Below are 22,893 nucleotides of genomic sequence, written 5' to 3'. Positions count from 1 at the left end.
ATGTCATAACACTGGTCAGATGTGGAGGCTACAATTTCACCAACCCTTCCTTTCAAATCTGATTTGCCATATCATAGAGCGTGTTAGTCTAGTATCCATATCTATTATAGCTGGAAGTCTCATGGCTGTGAAATGGCTATCCTCTTAAACAAACAGTGCTCCCTGGGGGCTGGATCTCTGAGCCAGCATTTTATTTCCAAAACCTTTGACTGGAATGTTGCTTGTACTGTAGCATTATGTTACTAATTATAAGGCGAGGCTCTAATATCCAACAATGATATAACACACTGCAACATTTAGTTGCAGATTAAAGTTCCTGTACTGTGTACAACAGAACACTATTTCCTTCCCAGAGTTTAAGTGCTAACTGAGGGGGGGGCTGTCGTGTAATTTCCTTGGGGGCATGTTGTTCTGAACAGGAAATGTAGAAAGACAAACGTGGAAAGACATACAAGTAATAAAAAAAAAACCTGACTGTTTTGAAGTTGTTTTTTAAGTGAACACATTCTCAATATACTCGTCTGGTATTCCTAGAACCCCCTTTTGTACAAAATTTGGCATAGCCATCAAATCTTCCAGCTTGCTCTAGTGTGCAGGAAACACTCTCCAGTATAATTTGGGACTGACCTCCCATCTCTGCAATTTTAAACCCAACTTGCCTTATAATGTAGGTCCTATAATAAGTTAAAGGAGGCCCGTAAGCCCTTTTCCGTAGAGCGTAATTGTCCGTTTTACTCCTACGTATAGCGTATTCGCCGTTTTAGTTCTACGTAATGCGTTGTAGCCATTTGGAAGTTATCGTAAAGCGTAATCGAGGGTTTCCGAATTCAGCGTAGAGCGTTGTCCGGACCCCCCCCCTCCCCTTGCCAGGCCCCTCTTTAAAGGGTGAACTATAGTTGTACTCTTCCCAGTTCCCTGTACCAGAACAGATTGCCTGACATTGAGAACATGGAGACTCAATGACATATGATATGGCACCTTTCTTTTCTGTGACCTCAGCCTAACCCCAGCCATGCCAGCCCTGAGTGAGTGTGCTGAGACATCCCACTGGGACTGAACACCAGTGAGGTCTTTGTTGTTCCAAGGATAGTCTGACCTTTTGGTTATCCCAGTGAACCAGCTTTCGTGTAGCCTGGGTGCCAAACCGATAGCATACTGGACATAGTATAGCCTGTTTGCCAGACCCATAGCACACTGGACACAAAGTATCTCAATGAGGTACTTTATTTGTGTCCAGTGTGCTATGGGTTTGGCACCCAGGCTAGACAAAGTATCTCAGTGAGCATGGTTCGTGAAGTCACACCTCATCAGTTTGTTTCATACTAATAGAAATTGCAGAGGAAACTGAAATTCTGAGTTATTGAATTGCATCTTGAAGAATTTCTATTCATCACTTTATGACAACATTGATGTCAAAATGTATATCAATCCCAGCCTCTGTCTAATTTTCTGTGAATCTGCTGAAATAAACTTACTGTAAAGAATAGTGACAGCACCAAAAGCTGGCCTGGATGTCAGACACACAGCACATTAGGCTGAAAGTTATCCTGTGTGCACAGGCTGAGGCTACCCAACATGCAGCAGACTGACTTCAATTCTAATAGTAATAATCTCATCAAAGGAAAGCAATTTTTCCTGTGGCCTTTCATTTCTTTTATCCAGGCCTCCCACACTTTGGAAACTTCTAGAAATGAGTTAGAGGGAGGCCAATTTTCTAGGCCAACAAATGCTTGAAAAGTTACTTTTTTTAGACACTGGATACAGGCATCTCACCCAGCTAGAAAACATCACAATTTTGTAGCCTAACATCTGCTTGGAGAATTCACTGAACACACTGGAAGGCAAGCACAACTGGCTCACTGAGATATATTGTGTCCAGTGTGCTATGGGTTTGGCACCCAGGCTAGGGAACCACACCGTCTAAAGAGGAACTCTAGAGTGACTATGTTGGGCAGTCAGTAATATTGACCTGGTGGTTAGGATCAGTGAAAAGAGGGGCTTTCTTTATTCTAGTATCGGCTGTCTGACACCACCACCAATGTCTAATGTCAATGTCAATGATATGTATATACATATGTTGATGAGGGTTTATAGAAATTACTTGCAGTGGCCTAAATAAGGAGGTTAAAGATGAACCTTCTAATGTTAACCTCCTTGTTCAAATGATCCATGTGAAGTTACCCACAAAGTTGAAATTGTTGGTGGAATTTGAATGACTCACAAGGTGACTAAAGAAGTTAGTGTTACAGACACTGCCTGGGCAGCTCTGACACACAGGCCAGCCTAGGGATGTGTAAGGAGATAGGGGTGACCTGTGGTGACCTAGTTTCTCTCCACACATGGATGTCCAGTGGGGAAACTCCTGGCCAATCATTGACTTGAGTGTTAATTTGGTGTGACGACCTCTACTGCTAGAAGTCAGAGGAAGAGGATTACACTTGTGTTACCCTAGCTGCCAGGGTGGAGTGCTTCAGTAAACAAGCAAGGGAGGAATCCAGCATATTACTGCCTTATTCCTGAGGAACCAAATCTGCCTTACAGTTACATAAAAATTATACATGTAGTTATCTTACATGTGCCTGGCCAGTATGTGTGTGCATTACAAAATGTACAATTGCCCCTTGTTGGACATGGGGCAGAAGAGCTGACCTACGTTTGTACATGTACAGGTACATACTGTAACAGCTGTAACTTTTCGAGCACTCGGGACCAAGGAAAAGTGGTCTTCTTATACAAAAAGTATGGCAAGGACGAGGAGATATGTGAAAGCCAAGAAAACCTCAGCAAAATTCCCACCCAGTTTACAATACTCTACTCTACTCTAGACTGCTGACCCAAAGTGACCCAGCTGGTACCTGATTTTGTATTGCACAAAGATGGCCATGCTGTCTAATCAATGGCAAACTGGCCGCTTCCATCAAGACTTCTTGCTAGCTATCATCAAAAAACGTTTTCTGCCACATTTGAAAATGGCATGGTCGTCATATGCAGAGGTTGAGCCATGATGTGCATCCTCAAATATAGTGCCAGTCGTGGTGGCATTGGACAAGTGGTTGTCTTACAACATACATGTATGCCGTAAAATTTGGGAATGAGAAAAAGCTGTCATTATGACCAGATGGCCCAGAAGACAGAGAACAGGTCCACGGTTGCCAAGGTGAGAGACAGTCACCGAAATGTTGAATAAAAGACTTGTGTAAAGAGAGTCTCTCTCTACTCAGTGACTTACTAACCTGATGAAACTATTCACGGAGAGGTGGTCACTTTTACAAGTTTGACTGTATACTAGACAATGTGTTTAAAATACTGGAAACAGTCTGACATCAAGACTATGCTTTAAGAAGGACATTACAAAATGTATATCCTTGGTAAATTATGAAAATATTACTTACAAGTTTAGTTTTCAATACTATAACCCATCCACTAGTGATTTTTTAAGTTTCAAAAGTTCTGCAATTTTTCGTAACCTTTTTAGTAGACCAACAAAATGCCTACTACTGGTTAGCATGCTAGGGTTGGCTTGTAACATGATCTCCAAGAAGCAACTGTGGTAGAAAATTGTGGGCTTGCTTGTCATGGCCTCATCTGCCCTAGATAAGGAGGTATCAGGAGACCTCCTAAGAATAAATAGAGGTGGTCCCCAAACAGCATGTGTCTGGCTTCTGGTGTTGCTAAATGATTTATCCCCTGACCAGAGGGCCTACATTTGTACCAGAGTCCACCCAACTGCACTGTGAGTGTGAGGGTCTCCCAAGGATTAGCTGGCTAATCCAGCGTGTAATTAAGACATGTGAAGCCTTTCTTGAGGCATATACAATGCACATGAAATTTTCACTTCTTCCAGTTGAATAAAATAGAATCTACTCTCTGACAACTATTGGAAACTTTGTACCAAACTACCAGAATCAATGTAATTCAAAAATGACTACCATGTTGGATGATGGTAAACGCTTTCAGCACTGCACAGGGGGAAGGGAAGATTGTCCTTCATAACATGGAGAGCATGAATGGGCACTACAAAAAGGCTGCAGGAAAATTGTTCCCTGTGCCACTTCATACCTGTAGGATAACTCTTGTCAGAATCAATATGCAAAGTGAGCCAATTTTAGTAGCATTGTGCTCAGTAAAAAGTTTCAAACCTCCTCCCAGATCTAGAGGTATAAATTGAAGGGGATTCATTCCTCAAGCTAACCAACATCTTGCACACACAGTACAGTCGTCCCTCAGTAAGACATCTGCAGCCGCATAGTTTGTTCCCGTTTAGAAACTTCTCGTAACATGACTGTAAGGGTAAACTTCTATGCAGCAGAGAAAAACCCAATGCTCCATTATAAAAATTTGACTATACAATATGTATATGCTGCTCAGCTGTGTGGGCAAACACTACATCCTTGTTGCTAACACTTAGATTTGCAGTTAAATTGCCTTTTTTGTGTGTTTCAAGTCACCGCATTTCAAATGCAGATTGCCCATCATCTTGACCACGCCAGAACCGCTGCAACTGCGCCAGAAATTTTGCTTAAGAAGGAACTCAAAAAGTTTATACAACGTGGAATCTAGGCAGAAATATAGACCAACGACAGAAGAAAACGAATACATCTGATGTAACAGTTTAACGTTAGGGCAGTATTAGAAGTAGCTTATATTAGGCCATCTGTGACAGTTTCAACAAATTATATCCTTTTAGGATCTATTTTGCCAGATAGGACTGATTTCCTCTGTGAACATGTTTGAGTGGCCAGGATTTAGCTCCCGTTGCGTGAAGGCTGATATTTTGTGGGTTGTAACATTCACTAAAAAGACTGTGATCCCACTCGCCATTCAACTTTCGAGCGTAAAGTTAGTAACTTGGGGGAAAACATGTAACTGCGTGTTTTCTATTCATACTTGATTGGCAATGTATTCTCAGCATCTTACAAGGTCCATGTCTAATGATATTATAGGCTGATCGGTTATTTTTGTGGTACTTTGCATCACACCAGGCATCGGAAGCCAATCCATTTTGTGTTCACACTCGCGGTTACGCCTGATCCCGCCGCAAGTGTCTTGAACTACCTCCTCGAGGTGGATTACTTTTGGATCGGGATGGGAGAAAATCAATCTGGATTTGAGTGTTCACACTGCAAAAACTGATCTGGATTGACTGAATTTCAATAATTTCGATCGGGGTCTGTGGTCAATCCGGATCCATCTTTTTGAAGGTGAACGGGGTCTACAAACAGAGAGAAGTTGACCTACCTAATAAGAAAGGCCAGTTAAACCTTGGCCACCCTTTGGCCAGTGTAACTCACCAGCTAAGAGTCCATGTAGTGTTGTAACAAACCACACCTTTTGAAAAAGAGAAGGGGCATGCTCTGGTGTGCGATGGTCCAAATACTAGTACTTATCTGATTATTCACTACGGACAGGAGTAGTGTGAAATTCACACTGATGGAGATCCTAAAACAAACAAACAAACAAACAAACAAACTACAGTCAACACAACACAACAGATATAACAGCAAAACCAATGGTAAACAGAGCGTAACTTGGAAAATTCCAACTATTATGCATAATTATGCATAAGCCTGAGAACAGTTATGCATAATTATGCATAAGCCTGAGAACAGTTATGCATAATTATGCATAAGCCTGAGAACAGTTATGCATAATTATGCATAACCCTTGGAAGCCTTATGAACAATTATGCATAACTGTTTGAAGCATTATGCATAACTCTTGACCATTATGCATAATTATGCATAACCTTCAAACCCTTATGCATAATTATGCATAATTATGCATAATTATGCATAATGTTGCAAATTTAGATTAATCCCCAGGGGGCAATCGATGGTGGCTACGTATTTCTTACATCATTTTTACCTATAGTTTGCAATTTTAGCCCATCAGGGTGTAAGGTGGCTGAGATATGGGAGGCCAGTCCGGAATTAAACTGGAAGTCCGGAATTAAACTGGAGGCTGTTTGATGATGATGGTGATTTTTCACATGTAGATGTACAAATACAGTTTGTAGCTTTATTTTAGACATCAAACGTCAACATGAGGTTTAAGAGGCCTTTTTGTCCCCCCTACAGGTGACAGTCTGACCCTGCCGAGATCCAAGCGACGAGCCCCGCCCCCTCCCCCGGGGACCAGGTCCCCTGAGGTGGTGGATGGAGACTTGTACCAGGATGACATGAACATCAGAGGTCATATACTTATCAGTTTATAAGCCTTGGCTATTAATTCTACCAAGCAGTATACGTAGTAGTTAAGCAGAAGAGAGAACTTCAAGTTATTAGGAACGAAGATGCAATTGTACTACATGTGCCACGGTAGTATGTTTTGGTTCAGCAACTAGAACCCTGCTCCTGGACAAGAGAGTTGGGACTTAAAGAGTTCATATCAAAGCCTAAAATTGCTTGGACAGGAAAAAGGGTTTCCGTCTATTGGACATTGCCCCATATTCTTAATAATTGCACATGAAAATAACAGGGAAATTTTGAATTTTCTGGTACATTGACTCTGATGGTGTTGTTGTAACAGTTATAACTATTGTAGATGAAAAACATTCTGTAAACCAAGATAACTGGAACAAGCTACCTCATCTCTTTTGAAAGGTCAGCTGAAGAAGTTATGTGTTGGTGTTGTATAGTCCTTTCATAGGTTTTCATATAGAAAATGGTTGTGATATTTTCTAACATGCATTGCCTGACCACAGGATACAACACTTTGCCGGCCAAGCCGCCTCGACCCATGAGCTATGCTGCCCCAGGCGACCTCAGCCTGGAATTCCGACCTGCGACCTTTGACATCCCGCCGCCGCCCGACATCCCTCCTCCTGACGTGCCCCCCTCCCCATCCCCGCGAGAGGAGGAAGTTAAGATGGAGGAGGAAGAGGAAGATGAAGCCGTTGCCATGTTGGCTCCTCCTTCAGAGTACGGAGAGGCATCTTCAGCTGCCAGTAAGTCTGACTCTACTAAGTTCTAGCTCTTGTGTCGTATATCTGGGAATAATTGAGTCAAGGTTGGCAAGAGACTGTATCATGTCAGACGTTTCCCTCACTGTCTGTCACCTTCAGAAAACAATTACTGGTTCTGATTCATACTACAGCTGTTACTGCTGTTGATGACGAGTCATTGTTGCCCTGAAGCCGAAGGTGAAAGATGATCACAGAAATGCTGAATAAGAAAGTTTAATTTCTTTTATATACTGTTGTGCAGTAGACATCATTCGAACATTCTCCTTCAAATTTTTTAGCTCTTCACAACAAAAAAACTGGCACGGAGATACAAGGAAAATTTATTTTCTGCTACTTTTAAGGGATAAACCAAATCATTTTGTAGTTATCAAAAAGTGTTTTTCTCTCATTCTTTTAGAACTTTCTGAAGAAGAAGAAACTGTATTCTATTGTTCTTAGTCCTTTCTTAGTTCTTTTTTCTATGTCCCTTGTTGTATACATGTAACGTTACCTGTGCAGCAGTGCTATAGTAGTTAAGTAGTTTCTTATAAGTTTTCATCTTCTGTGCATGGAAGAATGTGATGGAAAATGTATTGCATGATTTGTTTTTGTACCAAACATGGCTTTGGGTAAGTTGAAAACAATTCTTGAAATGCAAGAGATTTCTAAGGAACTTGATAGGAAGTGCATATTGCTGTGTGCTTGGTAGAATCTTTAGGATGTCACATACTTGCAACAGTGTAGTTTTCATATTAAATTATGAAGTGTGGTGTTTATCACATTATGGAAGCTTATTATATGTGGCGTGTATTATGGAAAGCATTTACACGAAGTGTGTAGGAAGTAAAGGGAGTTATACAAACTATATAATGAGTATCAGAAAATAGTTTGGTTGTCTGTCTTTGACTTGCTAGCCTGCTTTTTTTTCTAATGCTGTACACAATATCGGTTTGGGCTTTTGCTTTTGTTCCTGCTTACATTCTAACTACTCATAAACTTAATGTCATCCATATTTTGTTTTAACCTTGCCCTTCTAGTTGTTTTGGGGACCCAGGAGAATTATGGGTAATCTGACAGGTGCTCATTCCTCAATCCCTTCATGCATTGCAGGCTGGTTCACCGAATGGGACGAGGATTATAGCGACCTCTCGGACACGGAAAGCACCGGCAGCTTTCCTGACGACGTCGAAGTCTTCAACCCAATCATATTAAAACCAGTATATATGAGAACTACCTCTGGAGAAGAGGCTTAGCTGATAGTTCCCATGATCCTCTCTCACCCAATACTCTGACTGGCAGCCTCAGTTCCCATGATTCTCCTGTGGACCCAACTCCTGAGCCATAGCATGCACCCACGTTGAGTTTCTGTACATGTCGACTAAACTTCTTTTATTTCAGGATTTTTCCTGTTTGCTCTTCGTTTAATGAGTTTGAGTTTCTTCTTTGCAGCTATTTACCTTGCTCAGCATTCCATTTCAGCAACGTTGTCTACAGTCGACTGACTAGTAAAGAAGCTATCTTTTCTCAGATTCCATCCCCCTTTTTGCTGTACTGTTGTCTTCCAGGTAGAATCTTCTAGTCTGAATCAGACCTGTTAGTAGGCATGTCTGAACAAAATTTGGAGAGTTGCAAGTCTTCTGGGAGGAGGTTATGATTATTATTATACCTGAGTCTTGTTATGTTTTTATTTTTGATTGCTCTGGGTGACAACTTATCACGACTTGCAGCATGCAAGCAAACAAAATCTTTAAAACATTTTGTGGTAAACTTCACTCTGTTGACTGTTGACAAAGCCCAGCTTAGGCCACACCAATTTAATTTGTTGGTTCTCGGATTTTTTAGAAAAAATATGAAGCGACAGGGCGAAAAAAAAATAAAAATAAAAACAGGTCTAGGCATCCCATTATAGGCTTAAATGCTACGGAATGAGCCATGAAGTCAACACAAAAGGCTGGGTTAAAATTTAAACATTGAATTTTGAACTTTTAATCAAACCACTGCAATTATAGATGGGAAAACTGTAACAACTAGGAAGAAAAGGACTTTCCTCAACTGTTGGGGGCAAAATATGAGCATTTTTCAGTTGATTCAGGACCAGTATCAAATTTTTTTTTTTTTTGCAAATCAGAAAAAAACGAAGAGGCGAATCCGAGAACCAACAAATTAAATTGGTGTGGCCTTATTACCTTACTTTAGACACTTGGTTTTAAACAAACTGGCAAAAAAATCAAACCTTTTTTAAAACATTTGTGGCATGAAAGTTTTTCATTTTTTTCTTTTCCTTTTTTTCAATATCTTTAGTGACATACCGTAAGTGGTAAATGAGTATGAGAGGAGCCTCCTCCTACAATGAGTTGTGGTTCACCTACAGCATGCAGTTCCTCCCAGATGATTGACAGATGCATGTGCGTGATGATTGGTCAACTGATGAAGCCATCTAATGATTGACAGATGCATGTGCATGCTGATTGGTCAACTGATGAAACCGTCTTTTAGTGTCTTGATGTCTACTCTTGCTTGATGTGCATGATTACTGATAATGACTTCCACAATTACAGATGATTTTTGAATGGAACATTGCTCGATTTCTAGCCAGGCAACACCACTTTTGGTTTATATTCTGTGTGTTCTATAGTGACTGTAGATTATTTATACTTTCAGTTTTCTTGCCTCATAGGAATATAAAATTTTGTACTTGCCTGCTGTCACAGAAAGGCTGTTTTCAGTCCTGTGACCAAGCCTGTTTTCTTTTTGCAATCTACTCGCTATATGAGCTCCTCTACCCAAGCATATAAATCCCATATCTCAACTTATTTATCAAAGCTAAAGGTGCTATAGCTAGGAAATCCATTTTGTAGTTGTTATCTTATTGGATACCAAAAAAACATACCATTCTTTGGTGCAGTCAATGTAGGAAGGCAAACTATGCAAATCTATGTGTTGTTAACATTCTTTATGTAAAAACCTTCCTAGAGAATTATAAAGTACCCATAGTCACAGTATATAGATTCTGAAACTGTACAGGCTTTCAAAGTACATATAGTTACTATGCAAGGAAAATTCATCAACTGGAAAGTAGCAGAAGGTAACAACGTCAGTGAGCAAATTCTTAAAAGCATGCAGTGAATATAGGTAGGAAGATGTTGAATAATGGTCATATCAGATATAGTATTTTATTTCATATCATGCAACCTTACTGAAAGCTGGACAGGATGATACAGTTTAGATACATGTATTATAAATATCCAATAACCATATTTAAGGTAGGGGTGGGCAAGACATTGATTTATATTTGGTATACTTCGTATGCATGTCGATATTTATATATTATATGCAGATATCGATGTAGAGGTAGAAAACAAAGACTTATAATTATCATGTGCAATAAAATTGCAAAAAGATTTTTATTCAATTTCATTCTTCCTTTCTTAATAGTTGAATTTTATAGCACAGAACATATACCTGATGTGTAGGTAGAGTTATATATTATTACACTACACTGATTCTTTGTGTCACTATGTTGTATATATTAGAGCCTTATTTCTATGGAAAAGTAGCCTGAACTGTTCCAAATCACCAAGAATTCATCAGGTTTGGAAATTAGTTTTTATAATTAACTCTCTGCTCATTGTCATAATTTTGGGCTAAGGAAGATTAAAAAGTCAAACGAGATATTTATAGTGTGGAATGATGATACTATTCAACCAAGGAGGTTATAGTGTCCACTGTAACCTCCTTGGTTCAACAAATTTGACATTGATTTGCTGATCAAGCTTCTAAATGTTTGAGATGACTGAGGTCATCATTTGTCGTGGGAAACATGCCCCAGGTATGCATCATTGCACTGAGAACTTCCGCTGGTTCTTAATGTACTGTCAAAGGTTACAGCCCACCTGTGTGAACTGGGATGAACCGGCCTTGTCATCACACTGGAAAAACTGGTTCTGTGAAAGATCACTAATAACAGGTTTAAGCCCCATTGATATGGTTATTTGGCAAGAAGTCTTTAATAGGAGGAAAATGGAGTTATTTGACAGGAGTTATGGAGTTATCAGGGCCCCCTTGGAAATCAGTTGTTTATCAACTGAAGGGGCGACCCTCAAGATTAATAAATAAATAAACAGGGATAGTGGGATCTATAAAATACCAGTTGGTGACATTAAGACATATTTCCATGAATGCGGCCTAACTATACCTACGCACTTACTAGTAATCAAAATTGTGCTTGAAAATGGGCAGATGAAAGTAAAAGACTAAGTCTTCCCCTTTTTTGTGATACACGTTCAAAGAGACATGTGAGGAACCTTATTTGCCTTTTATCTAAGACTTGTGTTCATTGTTAGATCAACACTGGTCCAAGCAGAATCAAATTTTACATTAACATACCAGGGTACAATTCATTTGAGCTACAAGGGAGCTCACTTTTTATGTAGCCAAATGACCAAAAGAACAAATGCTTCCACTTCTTAATATATGAATGCCAGTTGAACTTTGGAAACTCCTTATAACAACCACAAGGTTAAAAATTGAATATTTGTATTCAACCTCCTTGCAACAACTGAACCAAACAGAGACAACCATCTTGTTGGGTAAATTGTGTTAAAATAGCTTAAAAGTTGAAGAGAAGAGAAGGAGGATCTAGGCAGGGCATTCTTTTAAAAGACAGTGGCTTCCAGGTCAGTTTGTAACAGGACTAGGGTGCTGATTTTCCTTCCCGATATCCCGAGATTACAAAGTCCAATCTGACTGAGAATGGAGACTGCAGCTGAGAGCTGACCATGCAGCTGGTAATACATGTACTGAGTACACAGATTGAGTTCTGCACATTGTTGGCATGGAAAGATACATTTCTGGTACCTTTTTGCTGGGGCTGCAGAATGTACACGTGTATAACCTGAGCTGCTAATTGTCATCTAGCAGCACTGACCAGCAAAAACTGTGTTTGGCTGTGCCATCTAATAGATTTATAGATAATGCTCAAAAGAATGATTTTTTAAAAAGACTCTCTTGTGTCTAACAAGTAGATTTTCTTTCTCTTAGGAAGAACATGAGATGTTTTTTTGAATGGAGGAGTTTGACTACAATTCGCATGATTGAGATTTTATGAATGATGCTGTGGCCGAATGTTTTACCTCAAGCCTCATCTCTTACCATGCTGACTTACTAGCATGCCAGATTGGTCAGGCATGGGGTTTAACTGTGGCATGCAGTTTTGAAAGGCGATCTTGGTTGATATGTTGCCTTTGAGAAATGAGAGTGATCCTATGAGTGACCCAGAAGTTACACCAGTCGTCCTAGAATGAGCAGCTCACTTATTGTAATGTTTGCTTTTTGTTACAGCTGAGAAACCCACCATCACACAAGTAAATGAGGCGATAGATGTATCCGAGGTGAGCATAGATGCTGACTTTAAGGAAGAGGAGAAGATGGAAGAAGGCAATGTGGCCTCCATGTATTTTGGTGCAGAGAAGGCAGATTCTGACAGTGGAGATGACTCAGACGACACAGGATTTGTCACTGTGAGCACTATCCAATCAGATGACAGGAAAGCTTCTGACCAATCAGCAAGCTCCTTTTCCGACCAATCAACTGTCAATATCTCTGACCAATCAGAGGACAGAAAAATCACTATGGAATTGGCAGATTCCTATCCTGACCAATCAGAGGATGTAAAGAGGAATGAAGATTCAGCCGGTTCCTATCCTGACCAATCAGCAGTCAATACATCTGACCAATCAGAGGCCACTCAGTCAGACCCATTAGAACTGGAATACCTGACACAGACAGTGGACAGTTTGACAGAGGGTTTCAGCTCGGACGAATCTCCAAGTGTAAGTCACGGAAGTGGCCAGTTGGACTTAAAAGAAATTAGAGAGGAGACACGTACGATTGAAGAAACACATGCTGTGTCACAGCCAGAAACTGGCGAAGTTGAACACACTGTTGAAACCCCTCCAAATGTATCTAGTGAATTAGACGATGCGGAACTTTCATCTTTAACTGAAAGCAGCGAGGAGAAAGTGGGAGTAGGACGGGCAGATTCCCCTTCCATTAGCTCTCTCTCCAGCCTATCAGAGTCTAATGCAGCACCCGACCAATCACAGCAAAAGACTGCAGAAGTTAGCAACCAATCAAAGGAAGCTATTCCAAATGGACATGTGGCTAGTGACCAGTCAAAGGCATGGGTAGAAATGGACCAATCAAACAGGGTTGTTTCAAATGGACAGGCAGTGAATGGCCAATCAGAGGAAAGGGAAGACACGAATGTGCCAGACACTGAGAAAGTGGTACTGAGAGAGAAAGAAGGACCCCAGCAGGTGCGTGTTCGCTCTTTTATCGAAGTTGAACACGAGGAGAAGAAATTGTCCTCTCCCTCTCACCACATTGTGAGCTTGGAGGGGTCGGTACGCGGGTTCAAAGGTCATGTGAAATCCAGAGTTGTGGACATAGACTTTGATAAAGAAGGCGAAGAAACTGGGAATGTACAAGAAGAAGAGACAGCCATAGAGGAGAGCAGACCCCCACAGCAAACAGTTGAACACAGTGCGCCAAAAGTTAGAGAGGAGGAGAGAGAGCCATTGAAAAGTGTGCGTAAAGATTCCAGGGATGAAGGCAAAGTGCCAGAGGAGAAAAAGTCGGAGCCGAGGAGTTTTGTGAGTTTGAGTAACATCAAGTTTGCTCACAAGCCTGACAGGTCGTCCATCGGACTCACCAATTTCCAAGTTCTTCCAGACAATGCCATCCCTGTGGAAAGGGTGGTGAGGAAACGTAGCACATCAATCGACAAAGCCCCTGAGCCACAGGTTAAATCAGAACCGGTTCAGATACAGAGGGCAGACACAAAACCAGAAGTGATCTCAGTAAGTTCGATGAACAAAGCAGGACCTCATGTAGACATGACAAAGCTGCGTAAGCAGGTGCACAAAGACAGACCCACGGAAGACTCTTCACAGGAGGATGGAGCAGGGCCTCAGAAACCCCCTGCAGAGCCTCAGCCCGATAAGGAAGTCATAGTGTTCCCTCACACTGGCGAGCCCATCATTAAGAACGAGCCTGTACGCAGGAACACTGCAGCGGAGAAGAGAGCGGTGTACTTCTCAGCTCCACGTCCCTTCAGTCGGTCATTTGACAAGGAGGACGTGTCTAAGGAGGAGAAGACAGCCCACAAGCCGGCCCCACCTAAGAGAAGTGACAGCTTCTCCAAGAGCTCCATGCACAAATCACCCCCGTTCACCCCAAGCTATCACAAGGTGACCTCCCCGACCCCCCCACAGGGCATATCAGCGTATCACACTGTCCACCCTCCCCACCCCCTCAAGCCATCCTCGCCCCCCAATGTTGCATCTCCGACTGAAAGTGAGCCGAGGCCGCCGTGGGCGGCAGCAAACTCAGCTGCACCACTGGACGTTCACATAAAACCAGCCTTCATCGTTCCCCCTCCCCACCCCATCAAACCCACCCCACCAGACTCACAAGAAGAAGGGTCCCGGAGACAAGGCTTCTACGCCTTCGGAGCGAAACTCAGGCCGGCCTCGGCTAACTACTCCTCCCATTTCGCTACGGAGACCCAGAGCAGTGCGTCCGTGTTCAAGACAAAGTACCGCCCAAGGTCAGAGTACCTGGAGACCGTGCAGCCGGTGGATCCTGATGACGAGAGTTTCAGTCCCGCGGCGGCGGCGGGCTTAAGACCGGTGTCCGAGCGGAGGCTGAAACCGCTGCCGAAGAAGGAACCAGACAACCCACATGAGAAGCTGATGACGGCGATACGTGGCGTAGAGGCTACCGTCAAACTACGGAAGGTAGGGGCCATCTTTCTGTCAACAAACAGTGTTTAAATCTTTACATTGTCCAGATATTACTTTTATATTGTGTCAAGTTTTAGAGTTGTCTGTGGAAGGGTATGAATTGATAGACTTTATCACAGAGTTAAGAAGGTATAGACACTAAGTCAAGTTAAGAAATGTGGTGTGTTTTGCAACTTCTCAACATTTTCAGGTACCCCGACCTCAGACCAACAAAGTTGTGTATGGTCGTGTCATTGAGAAATCGGAGCATGGTGCTCTCGATCCTAACGATGAGGCACCACCGAGACCACCTTCCCCAGCTGGCTACGAGGGTCCATCAGTAGGGGTAAAAAATGATTCTCCCCCAGGGGAGACTTGTTTATGGTGCTGTGGGGATGAATAATGAATCTCCCGTGGTGCTGGTGGTGACAATGTTGCTGGAAGAATAAAAAGATAAATGTCTCCGCTGCTGCAGATTGACAACATTATTCATTCAAAATGGAAAAGTTTGTGTCCGTGCTACTCTGTAGCTAAAAAGAATCACAATTTTTGAATGAACCACATTTGTCTTTAGGTCCCATTGTATTGTGTAGTGTAAAATCTCCAAATTTGTTACCCAAATTCATACAATTGTTAAAAGTTTTCGCCCAAACCAGTTCTGTAGAAGACACTGTACAATGTAGTTTGTGACATCATTTTCCCATTTGAATGGAAATGCATCTACCAGTGTTTTAATGGTCTCAGCTCTACTAATACCATTTCTTCAGAGTTTCAGGGTTTGTATCTTATATGGGTACACAACACAGCGATGGCTGATTCACTCTTTGCTGTTACTGACCCACCTTATCCATGTCACCACCCTAACACTAACAACTGTTTTGCACATTACTGTGGTATAAAACTGTCTGTTGTAAAATATGGGGAAGGTTGGCAAAAGGTAGATGAGCTTTACACACAGCAAAAAACATAATGCAGCAAGTTTTAAATGGTTAAAACAGGACTTGAAAAAGATATTTTTGACAAATTTAGGATATTTTCTATTGCCTCCCTTGCCACTGTTTTGTTCTTGAAATGTTAGCCCTTGCAGTTTTAATGTTCAGTGTTCTGTGTGTAGATGCTGTATGTACAGTTTGCCACCTGTACCTCTGCTTGTATCTGCTGTGCATGGCACGTACCTTAGCAATAACCTTGCATGGCTTGGGTGTGTACACCTCTCACTCTCCCCGTGTCCAGGTTTCCAGTCCCGAGCCCCACGACGCTTCGTTAGGCCACGTCCTCGACAAACCACCGAGCACTCAAACAAACGGTTCCTCCAACGGTAGTAGTGTGCCAGCTCCACCCCCCTCACGACCGCCACCGCCGCCTTACAACCACGCTATGGCGGTGAAAAGTCGGACGTCTTCCGGTGGTACACAAAATTCTGACGATGCAGTAAACGCACGTAGAGCTGCTATGGAGGCCATTAAGGCCGGAAACCTGAATTCAACGGTTAAAAAGGTGGGAAAACACTAAACACAACTACCGATAGCCTTCTGGGATCTGTGAATACCTTATGGTAATTTCATAAAATAGCATACATGTGTAGCTTTGTGTTGAGTGCACTTACTTCAAGTTGTTTGTATGTAGTTCCCCTTTCTACATTGTACTTGCATCACTGAATCTGTAACCCGTTCACATGGACTAACACAGATTAAGTACATGTACACCACACATCAAGGTAAGAGAGGCAAGGCTGTCATTTTTATTCAGGTAATTAAGAATCGTTAATAAATATGTGAATTTTAGCTCTCACATGTCCAGTTTGATTGCAAAAGTCACACAAATATGATTTTATGGATGACCACCACATGTGCATTCTATGGTTCTTTACATATGTACTGGGCTTAGAAGGGGAGAAGGTTAGGGTTGATATTTATGGACAAGAGTCCAGAACTGTCCATGTATGACTACCAGAACTGTCCATGTATGTCTTTTTAGCAAGTGACCACTCCAAATCTCATATTTGCTGTGGCCATTTATCAATCCTAAGTTTGAAGCAAATTCATTGATCCAAAGTTATATCAATCTAAGTTGACAGCAAATGACCTTCCATCTTTTTAGCAAATGACCACTAGTCCCTGCTTCTGTTCCCCCACAGGTGTCTCCCAAGGAAAACACCTTCCAGGTGTCACCTGTGGACCTGGTGTAGCTGCAGCTGTTGTACAGGTGTCTCCTGTGGACCTGGTGTAGCTGCAGGTGTTGTACAGGTGTCTCCTGTGGACCTGGTGTAGCTGCAGCTGTTGTACAGGTGTCTCCTGTGGACCTGGTGTAGCTGCAGGTGTTGTACAGGTGTCTCCTGTGGACCTGGTGTAGCTGCAGGTGTTGTACAGGTGTCACCTGTTGACCTGGTGTAGCTGCAGGTATTGTACAGGTGTCTCCTGTGGACCTGGTGTAGCTGCAGCTGTTGTACAGGTGTCTCCTGTGGACCTGGTGTAGCTGCAGCTGTTGTACAGGTGTCTCAGAGCACACGCCTGGCCAACTTAGGACACACCTGCAAGCATGTCTGCAGAATGTACTGCGCAAAACATGTACTAATGTATTGTGCATGGCAGTTCGACAGAATGTCTTATCTAAGGTTGTAATAGTTTTCAAATGTTATCGGAAAAGATATTGTCTGTAAATTCCAATACAACGTTGACCAAATATCCAACGAAATCTGTGAAAAATCTGGGTTTCTGGCTGGCACAGTACATTCTGCAGACGTGGTACATCTGCATACATTCACATGACTACGGGATCGCTCACATATTCTTTCCCTTTTCAAGACATTTACTAGGTCAGTGATTTCAGTAAATGTAAAGTCGAATTTAACATTTGATGATATGACTGTGTATGTGTGGTGAGGAGTTGTGCACACATTGGCCCCTGCTATGTACACTTTTGTAGTACATGTTCATGTATTATCATTTACCAATTTAGCCATAAAGGATACTCAAGCAAGCTGAAATCACTGCTGCGCTTGTAAATGAGTCGAGCTAGTCAATATTTTGAACTCAGCGTGTTAGCAAATGATTATAAATCTTATGTTATTTATGCTGCTTTGTAACTTTTTCCTTAATTTGCCTCACTTAACAAAAATGTTGTAGCAAGTTACATCGTGTATATGAGTTAAGACTATTTAATTTATAACAATGAGTTATTATTTATCTTGCAAAGTGGTCGCTTTGGTTTGTTTTCAAACCATGTTCAAAAAGATTTGATTCTGTAACTTCCGTTTGGTTCTCATCAACCATGAAAGAATCTGTTGATTTTCAGACACTTTAAAGAAGTTGTGGATGGTGGAACAGCTAACTTAAGTAAGAATTCTGATAAAGTAGTTTTTGGTCACCACATGCAATTTAGAAAGTCCACCAAAGTCAATGCCATTTAAAAAAAAAGCAACTGTTTATCATTATAAATAGTATGTGCTTGTTAGTAGAGCCATGAACATATGGTTGCTATTCAAGTCTTCCTAATAGATCTTTTTGCATTTTGTGTTTCTCATGTAATTGTGTAGAAACTTTGTAAGAGGATTATTAAAGTACAGAATGTACTTCTAGAATATCTTTCATTAGTCTAGAGGTAGATATTTTTCTAATGTGAAAATTAACCTGCTTTCTTTTGAGTTACTAGTGCTCCGTATATATGCTGTATTCTATAAGCATTAAATGTATCCTTTAAAAGAAAAAAAGTATTTTGGTGGCCCCCATAGAACCCAATTTTGATATATTTAGGGTGTGTATTAGGGACAGTGTACAGACTACATAGTTCCGTGAGGTTCACTATGGGGTGTGTGAGAAATCAGAGAATACAGTTGCGAGAAATATATCTTGCCCTGGTGGCAAAGTATACAATGTGGCGATTACTGGACTTAGAAGAATAATTTCAGGATCACTACTTCATAAATGTAATTAGGGACATTGCTATACTTTTTCTTATGTAAAAGATGTGTACCTAATAGTATGTAACACTGATAAAAGGGAAAGTGGATGGAACAAAGGATCAAGAAGTGAAAGTAGATGGTAGGAGAGTTCCATTGTCAGTAATAAGTCCTATTAAGCATTATGTCGATCACTTAAACAAGCTTATATAGTGTTACATAAAGAAGTGATGTTTCCTTCAAGTTGATAATGACAAGAAATGTTTCCAGCTCTTTAAGCTGTGTAAGTTGTTGAACTATATGGATAATGTGTTACATGCGTAATAGGTGTTTTTTTCTTCATTTTCAGTTCATTATCTTTATACATTGTCAGTATCATATTATCCTGTGTACATATATAGATTATGTTTTGGAAATATAATATCTTGCTTGTAGCATAATTCTTGAAGAGTTACAGAAAAAATGATTGTGAAGCAAGCATTCATAGAGGTATAAAAAGTGTTACGATATAGATATCGCTGCATTTAAATTAGGTTGCGAAGTTGTGTATATATTTATACATATATTAATTTATCTTTAATCACATTGGTAAACATGTATTTTACAAACCAGAATGCCGACATGTGTTTGGAAAAATGGTACATGTATAACATCCAAGATGCATCTAGATGGATTCATGTTTGTTGTATCAGTTCATTGTTACCATAGCAACTACATATTCCCATAGCAACATATGTTACTATGGCGATGGCACAGTTCTGCTACGGGTGATTAGCATATATGTGCTAGATGTGTAAACTGGGTTGTACTTAGTCTAGCAAATTCATTTAACAGTTTAACAATGTATATCAAATACTATTTGAAAACAGGTATTATTCTAAAAACCATTGTGTACCTAACATAAATGGTCTCTATAGCAAACAAACTGAATTTTCTTATTGTATGAGTTTTATTTAACCAATCCTGTAGCATATGGATAAACTGATTAACAGAGGCCTAAACAGAAATGGATGTTTTGTGGACGATTTTATGAGACTTTGTATTCTTTGCTTCACGGTTCAGTTAAACGAAAAAGTCGGTTTGGTGAGGAAGATTTTCTGGAGAAACCTTGTGAGCTGCATTGACAGCTAGTGTTACTTCTTATCCTTCCTAAGATGTGCCAGAAACAATAAAGGATCAGTGTCCTATCAGTGTGTGTCATTTGGTTCTCTGTCTTGCATTCCATTGAAAATATTGCATTGATCAAAAACCTGGTACTTAGGCCATGTTGATTTGATTATATGGATGACATCCTCTGGGAGCCTCAAAACTGATGCGATCGTGTGAATAAAAAAAAATTTGTCAAAAAAAGTTGCCTTCATTATGAAATCTATATGGTCATGAAGGTTGAAGAATTTACTAAACACATACATGTAGTATGGTATGGTGAATAATAGAATCTTCTTCACATTTTCTTCTTTTCCTTTGGAATTGATTTTGGCATTCTAAGACATTAGTATCATTCTCCAATATTTCTTTGCAATCTTCGGCATATATTTGCTAATTTTGCAGCTGCTCTGTATGATTTACAGTATGGTCAAAAACTTTTTTAGAAACGGACGAAAATTTGTGAGCGCGTGGATGTTATTAAAATAATAAAATCAACATGGCCTTATTGAAAAAAAAATTGTTTGAATAGTTTTAAACTTACAATATCCTATGAATTATTTTGCTCATGCTCCTATCAGTTTGGTTAGAATATACAATACGTCAGCCACAGGTAAATGTGCCCCTACAGTTTGCAGACAAATCGCCAGAGGTCACTGCTACACTGTCCATCGGCCAGGTTTCGTCTTGACATTTCGCCGACGTGAGGAGGTTTGCAGTCAAGGGAACACTATTTCATACTCTAACACTAATCAATTCCAACAATAGCGATAATCATAACAAAATTTCAGCTTAAGACATGGGACGGCAAACCATAACAGGAAACGGCAATTTCGGCGGCGTTTTCGGGAATGTTGCTACGAAGTGTATGGCTGAGTCAGCTGATACAGGCTATCACTTCATTTTAGATGATCTCACGGCCAAGCCTGTACAACTACAAGGCTATCAGCCCCCTTTGAGTGCCCCACGGTCAGTTAACATTCGATCCTTCTGAATCGCCGCAAAGTCAGGCTCTTCCAGGCTACGAGATCCTTCTGAAAAGCCGCACGGTCAAGCCTGTTCCTGACCTTGGTGCTGATCAAGATGCCTGGAGTAGAAAAACCCAACAGAGCTGAGGAGTGTGATAAATCGCTAGAGGTCGCTGCTGCATGGTCTAGCATTGTGTGTGCAGTGATTCATATGCAAATCGTATTTTCTACCACTGCACTGTACATGCATGTTATTGTTGTAATTCGCTGTGCAATTCGTCTGCGTGATTTTATCTGTTTTCATCCCAATTTATGGTTGTCCCTTATGCTTGTCTGCTCTGTTAACTCTGTAGAATTAATTAGTGTTAGAGTATGAAATAGTCGTTCCCTTGAGTGCAAAACGTCCTGACGTCGACGAAACGTCAGGAGGAAACCTGGCCGAAGGACGGTGTAGCAGTGGCCTCTAGCGATTTGTCTCCAAACTGCAGGGTCACATTTACCTGTGGCTGACGTAACTATGACGTAACTGTAGTACTACACAACTTACAGTACAAGTATCAAAGCGCAAATCTACGACGACTGAACACGCACCATAATTCAACTTTTACAGTCTCAAAACTGGCTTATTCCTCTAACATTTACCACAGGTTCCATCTAGATGCCATGCACAGAACAATGTCTGCACCTTTCTCTAGCATTGTGCAGCACTACTTGGTACCCGTACGGGGTTCGCCCATGAATACTCTGTTGTGCGGTCAGAACCATTTAAGTCTCACAAACATGCAAATGAGTAATTTGTACCATTTAAATCTCACGAACATGCAAATAAGATGATTTTTATGCAGATCACGCAGTGTGGCGCTACACATGTCCATAAAACGTGACTCAAATGCTAAGTTATATATTGTGTAGTTTCTTCCGGTTTCACGACCAATCCTACCGTGTCGCGCACCAAACACAACCGGGCCGCCGTGTTTGTTCACATGTTGAATAGTAAATGTAGCGTGTCTTTCGTAGCAACATTCCCGAAAACGCCGCCGAAATTGCAGTTTCCTGTTATGGTTTACTGTCCCATGATTTTAGCTGAAATTGTGTTGTTATGATTATTGCTATTGTTAGAATCAATTAGTGTTAGAGTGTGAAATAGTCGTTCTTTTGACTGCAAAACCTGACGTCGGCGAAACGTCAGGACGAAACCTGGCCGAAGGACGGTGTAGCAGTGGCCTCTAGCGATTTGTCTCCAAACTGCAGGGTCACATTTACCAGTGGCTGACGTTACTATGACGTACTGTAGTACTATAGTGCAGTTGCAAACTGGCCTTTGTGATGAACCTTTGTACAAAATACTAAATTAAGTCACTCACAGCAACATATGTTTCACCGTCCCATGTTTTTAGACTTTGTTTTAAATAGAGTTGGAAATATGCGTCCCATTCACTGCAAAGTGCCCTGACGTCGGTGAAACGTATTGACACGATCCGGCAGATGTACCGTGTAGCAGCGACCTCTGGCTATTTGTGACGTGCAACAACAGTCTACTGTGTGCGAGTCGTGTGCATGGAATCATTCCTTGATTGAAAACGTAGGCATGCCATAGGCAAGGGACACGTTTCACTTTTTCGTTCGTTCAATCATTCATTCATTCGTTCCTTTCAGTTTACTGCATTCACAATATAAGATTTTGTTGACCGAACCAGACACCCGTCGTCTGCGCGATTATATACGTTTTCATCCCGGTTTATGGTTGTCCCTTCTGCTTGTCTGCTCTCTTAACTCGGTGCACGGAAGGTTGGTAGTCTTCAAATCCCGCTAAATACTCCAGAGCACGACCGATATTCTGCCGTACTGACGTTAATTACAACCGGGCCGCCATGTTTGTTTGCATGTTACTCTAGGAGTTTCAAAGGAGTCTCGCATAGGGGATGATTGCGTACTGCACTTCTTCGTACTTCTGTCGTAGGACGATCAAGATCTCCCATATTGTCCAAAAGAAAAATAAATTTATAAGAATCGGAACAATATAAACTTACGAGCAAGAAGAGGGGTATGCAAGGGGTGATTGTTAGCGAAATATTCCACTATACCGGGATTCGGTAAATCTCTATTTTAGCCCCTGATATCGAAACCTGGGAACGAGTCACTAACACATGTGGT

General features: G+C 41.1%; 1 protein-coding gene across 8 annotated transcripts in view; it reads left to right on the top strand.

The window, feature by feature from the left end:
- LOC109478692 (protein cordon-bleu-like) overlaps positions 1-17,039 on the top strand; it is a 56,008-nt gene extending 38,969 nt beyond the window's left edge. For 6 of the 8 annotated variants that reach the window (XM_019780361.1, XM_019780364.1, XM_019780360.1 and 3 more), the window contains 6 exons: positions 6,078-6,191; positions 6,704-6,946; positions 12,284-14,742; positions 14,939-15,073; positions 15,961-16,223; positions 16,863-17,039. In XM_019780361.1, the coding sequence (XP_019635920.1) occupies positions 6,078-6,191; positions 6,704-6,946; positions 12,284-14,742; positions 14,939-15,073; positions 15,961-16,223; positions 16,863-16,956 (3,308 nt within the window). In that variant the 3' untranslated portion in view covers positions 16,957-17,039. The remainder of the gene's footprint in view (positions 1-6,077; positions 6,192-6,703; positions 6,947-12,283; positions 14,743-14,938; positions 15,074-15,960; positions 16,224-16,862) is intronic. The other 2 variants (XM_019780366.1, XM_019780367.1) reach the window with 2 other exon arrangements.
- The last annotated feature ends 5,854 nt before the right edge of the window (positions 17,040-22,893 follow it).

This window comes from Branchiostoma belcheri, unplaced genomic scaffold, assembly GCF_001625305.1.
Source record: "Branchiostoma belcheri isolate BF01 breed outbred unplaced genomic scaffold, Haploidv18h27 scaffold45, whole genome shotgun sequence".
Classification (NCBI taxonomy): domain Eukaryota; kingdom Metazoa; phylum Chordata; class Leptocardii; order Amphioxiformes; family Branchiostomatidae; genus Branchiostoma; species Branchiostoma belcheri.
The sequence above is the reverse complement of the archived record's forward strand: the minus strand, read 5'-3'. Positions and strand labels throughout refer to the sequence as shown.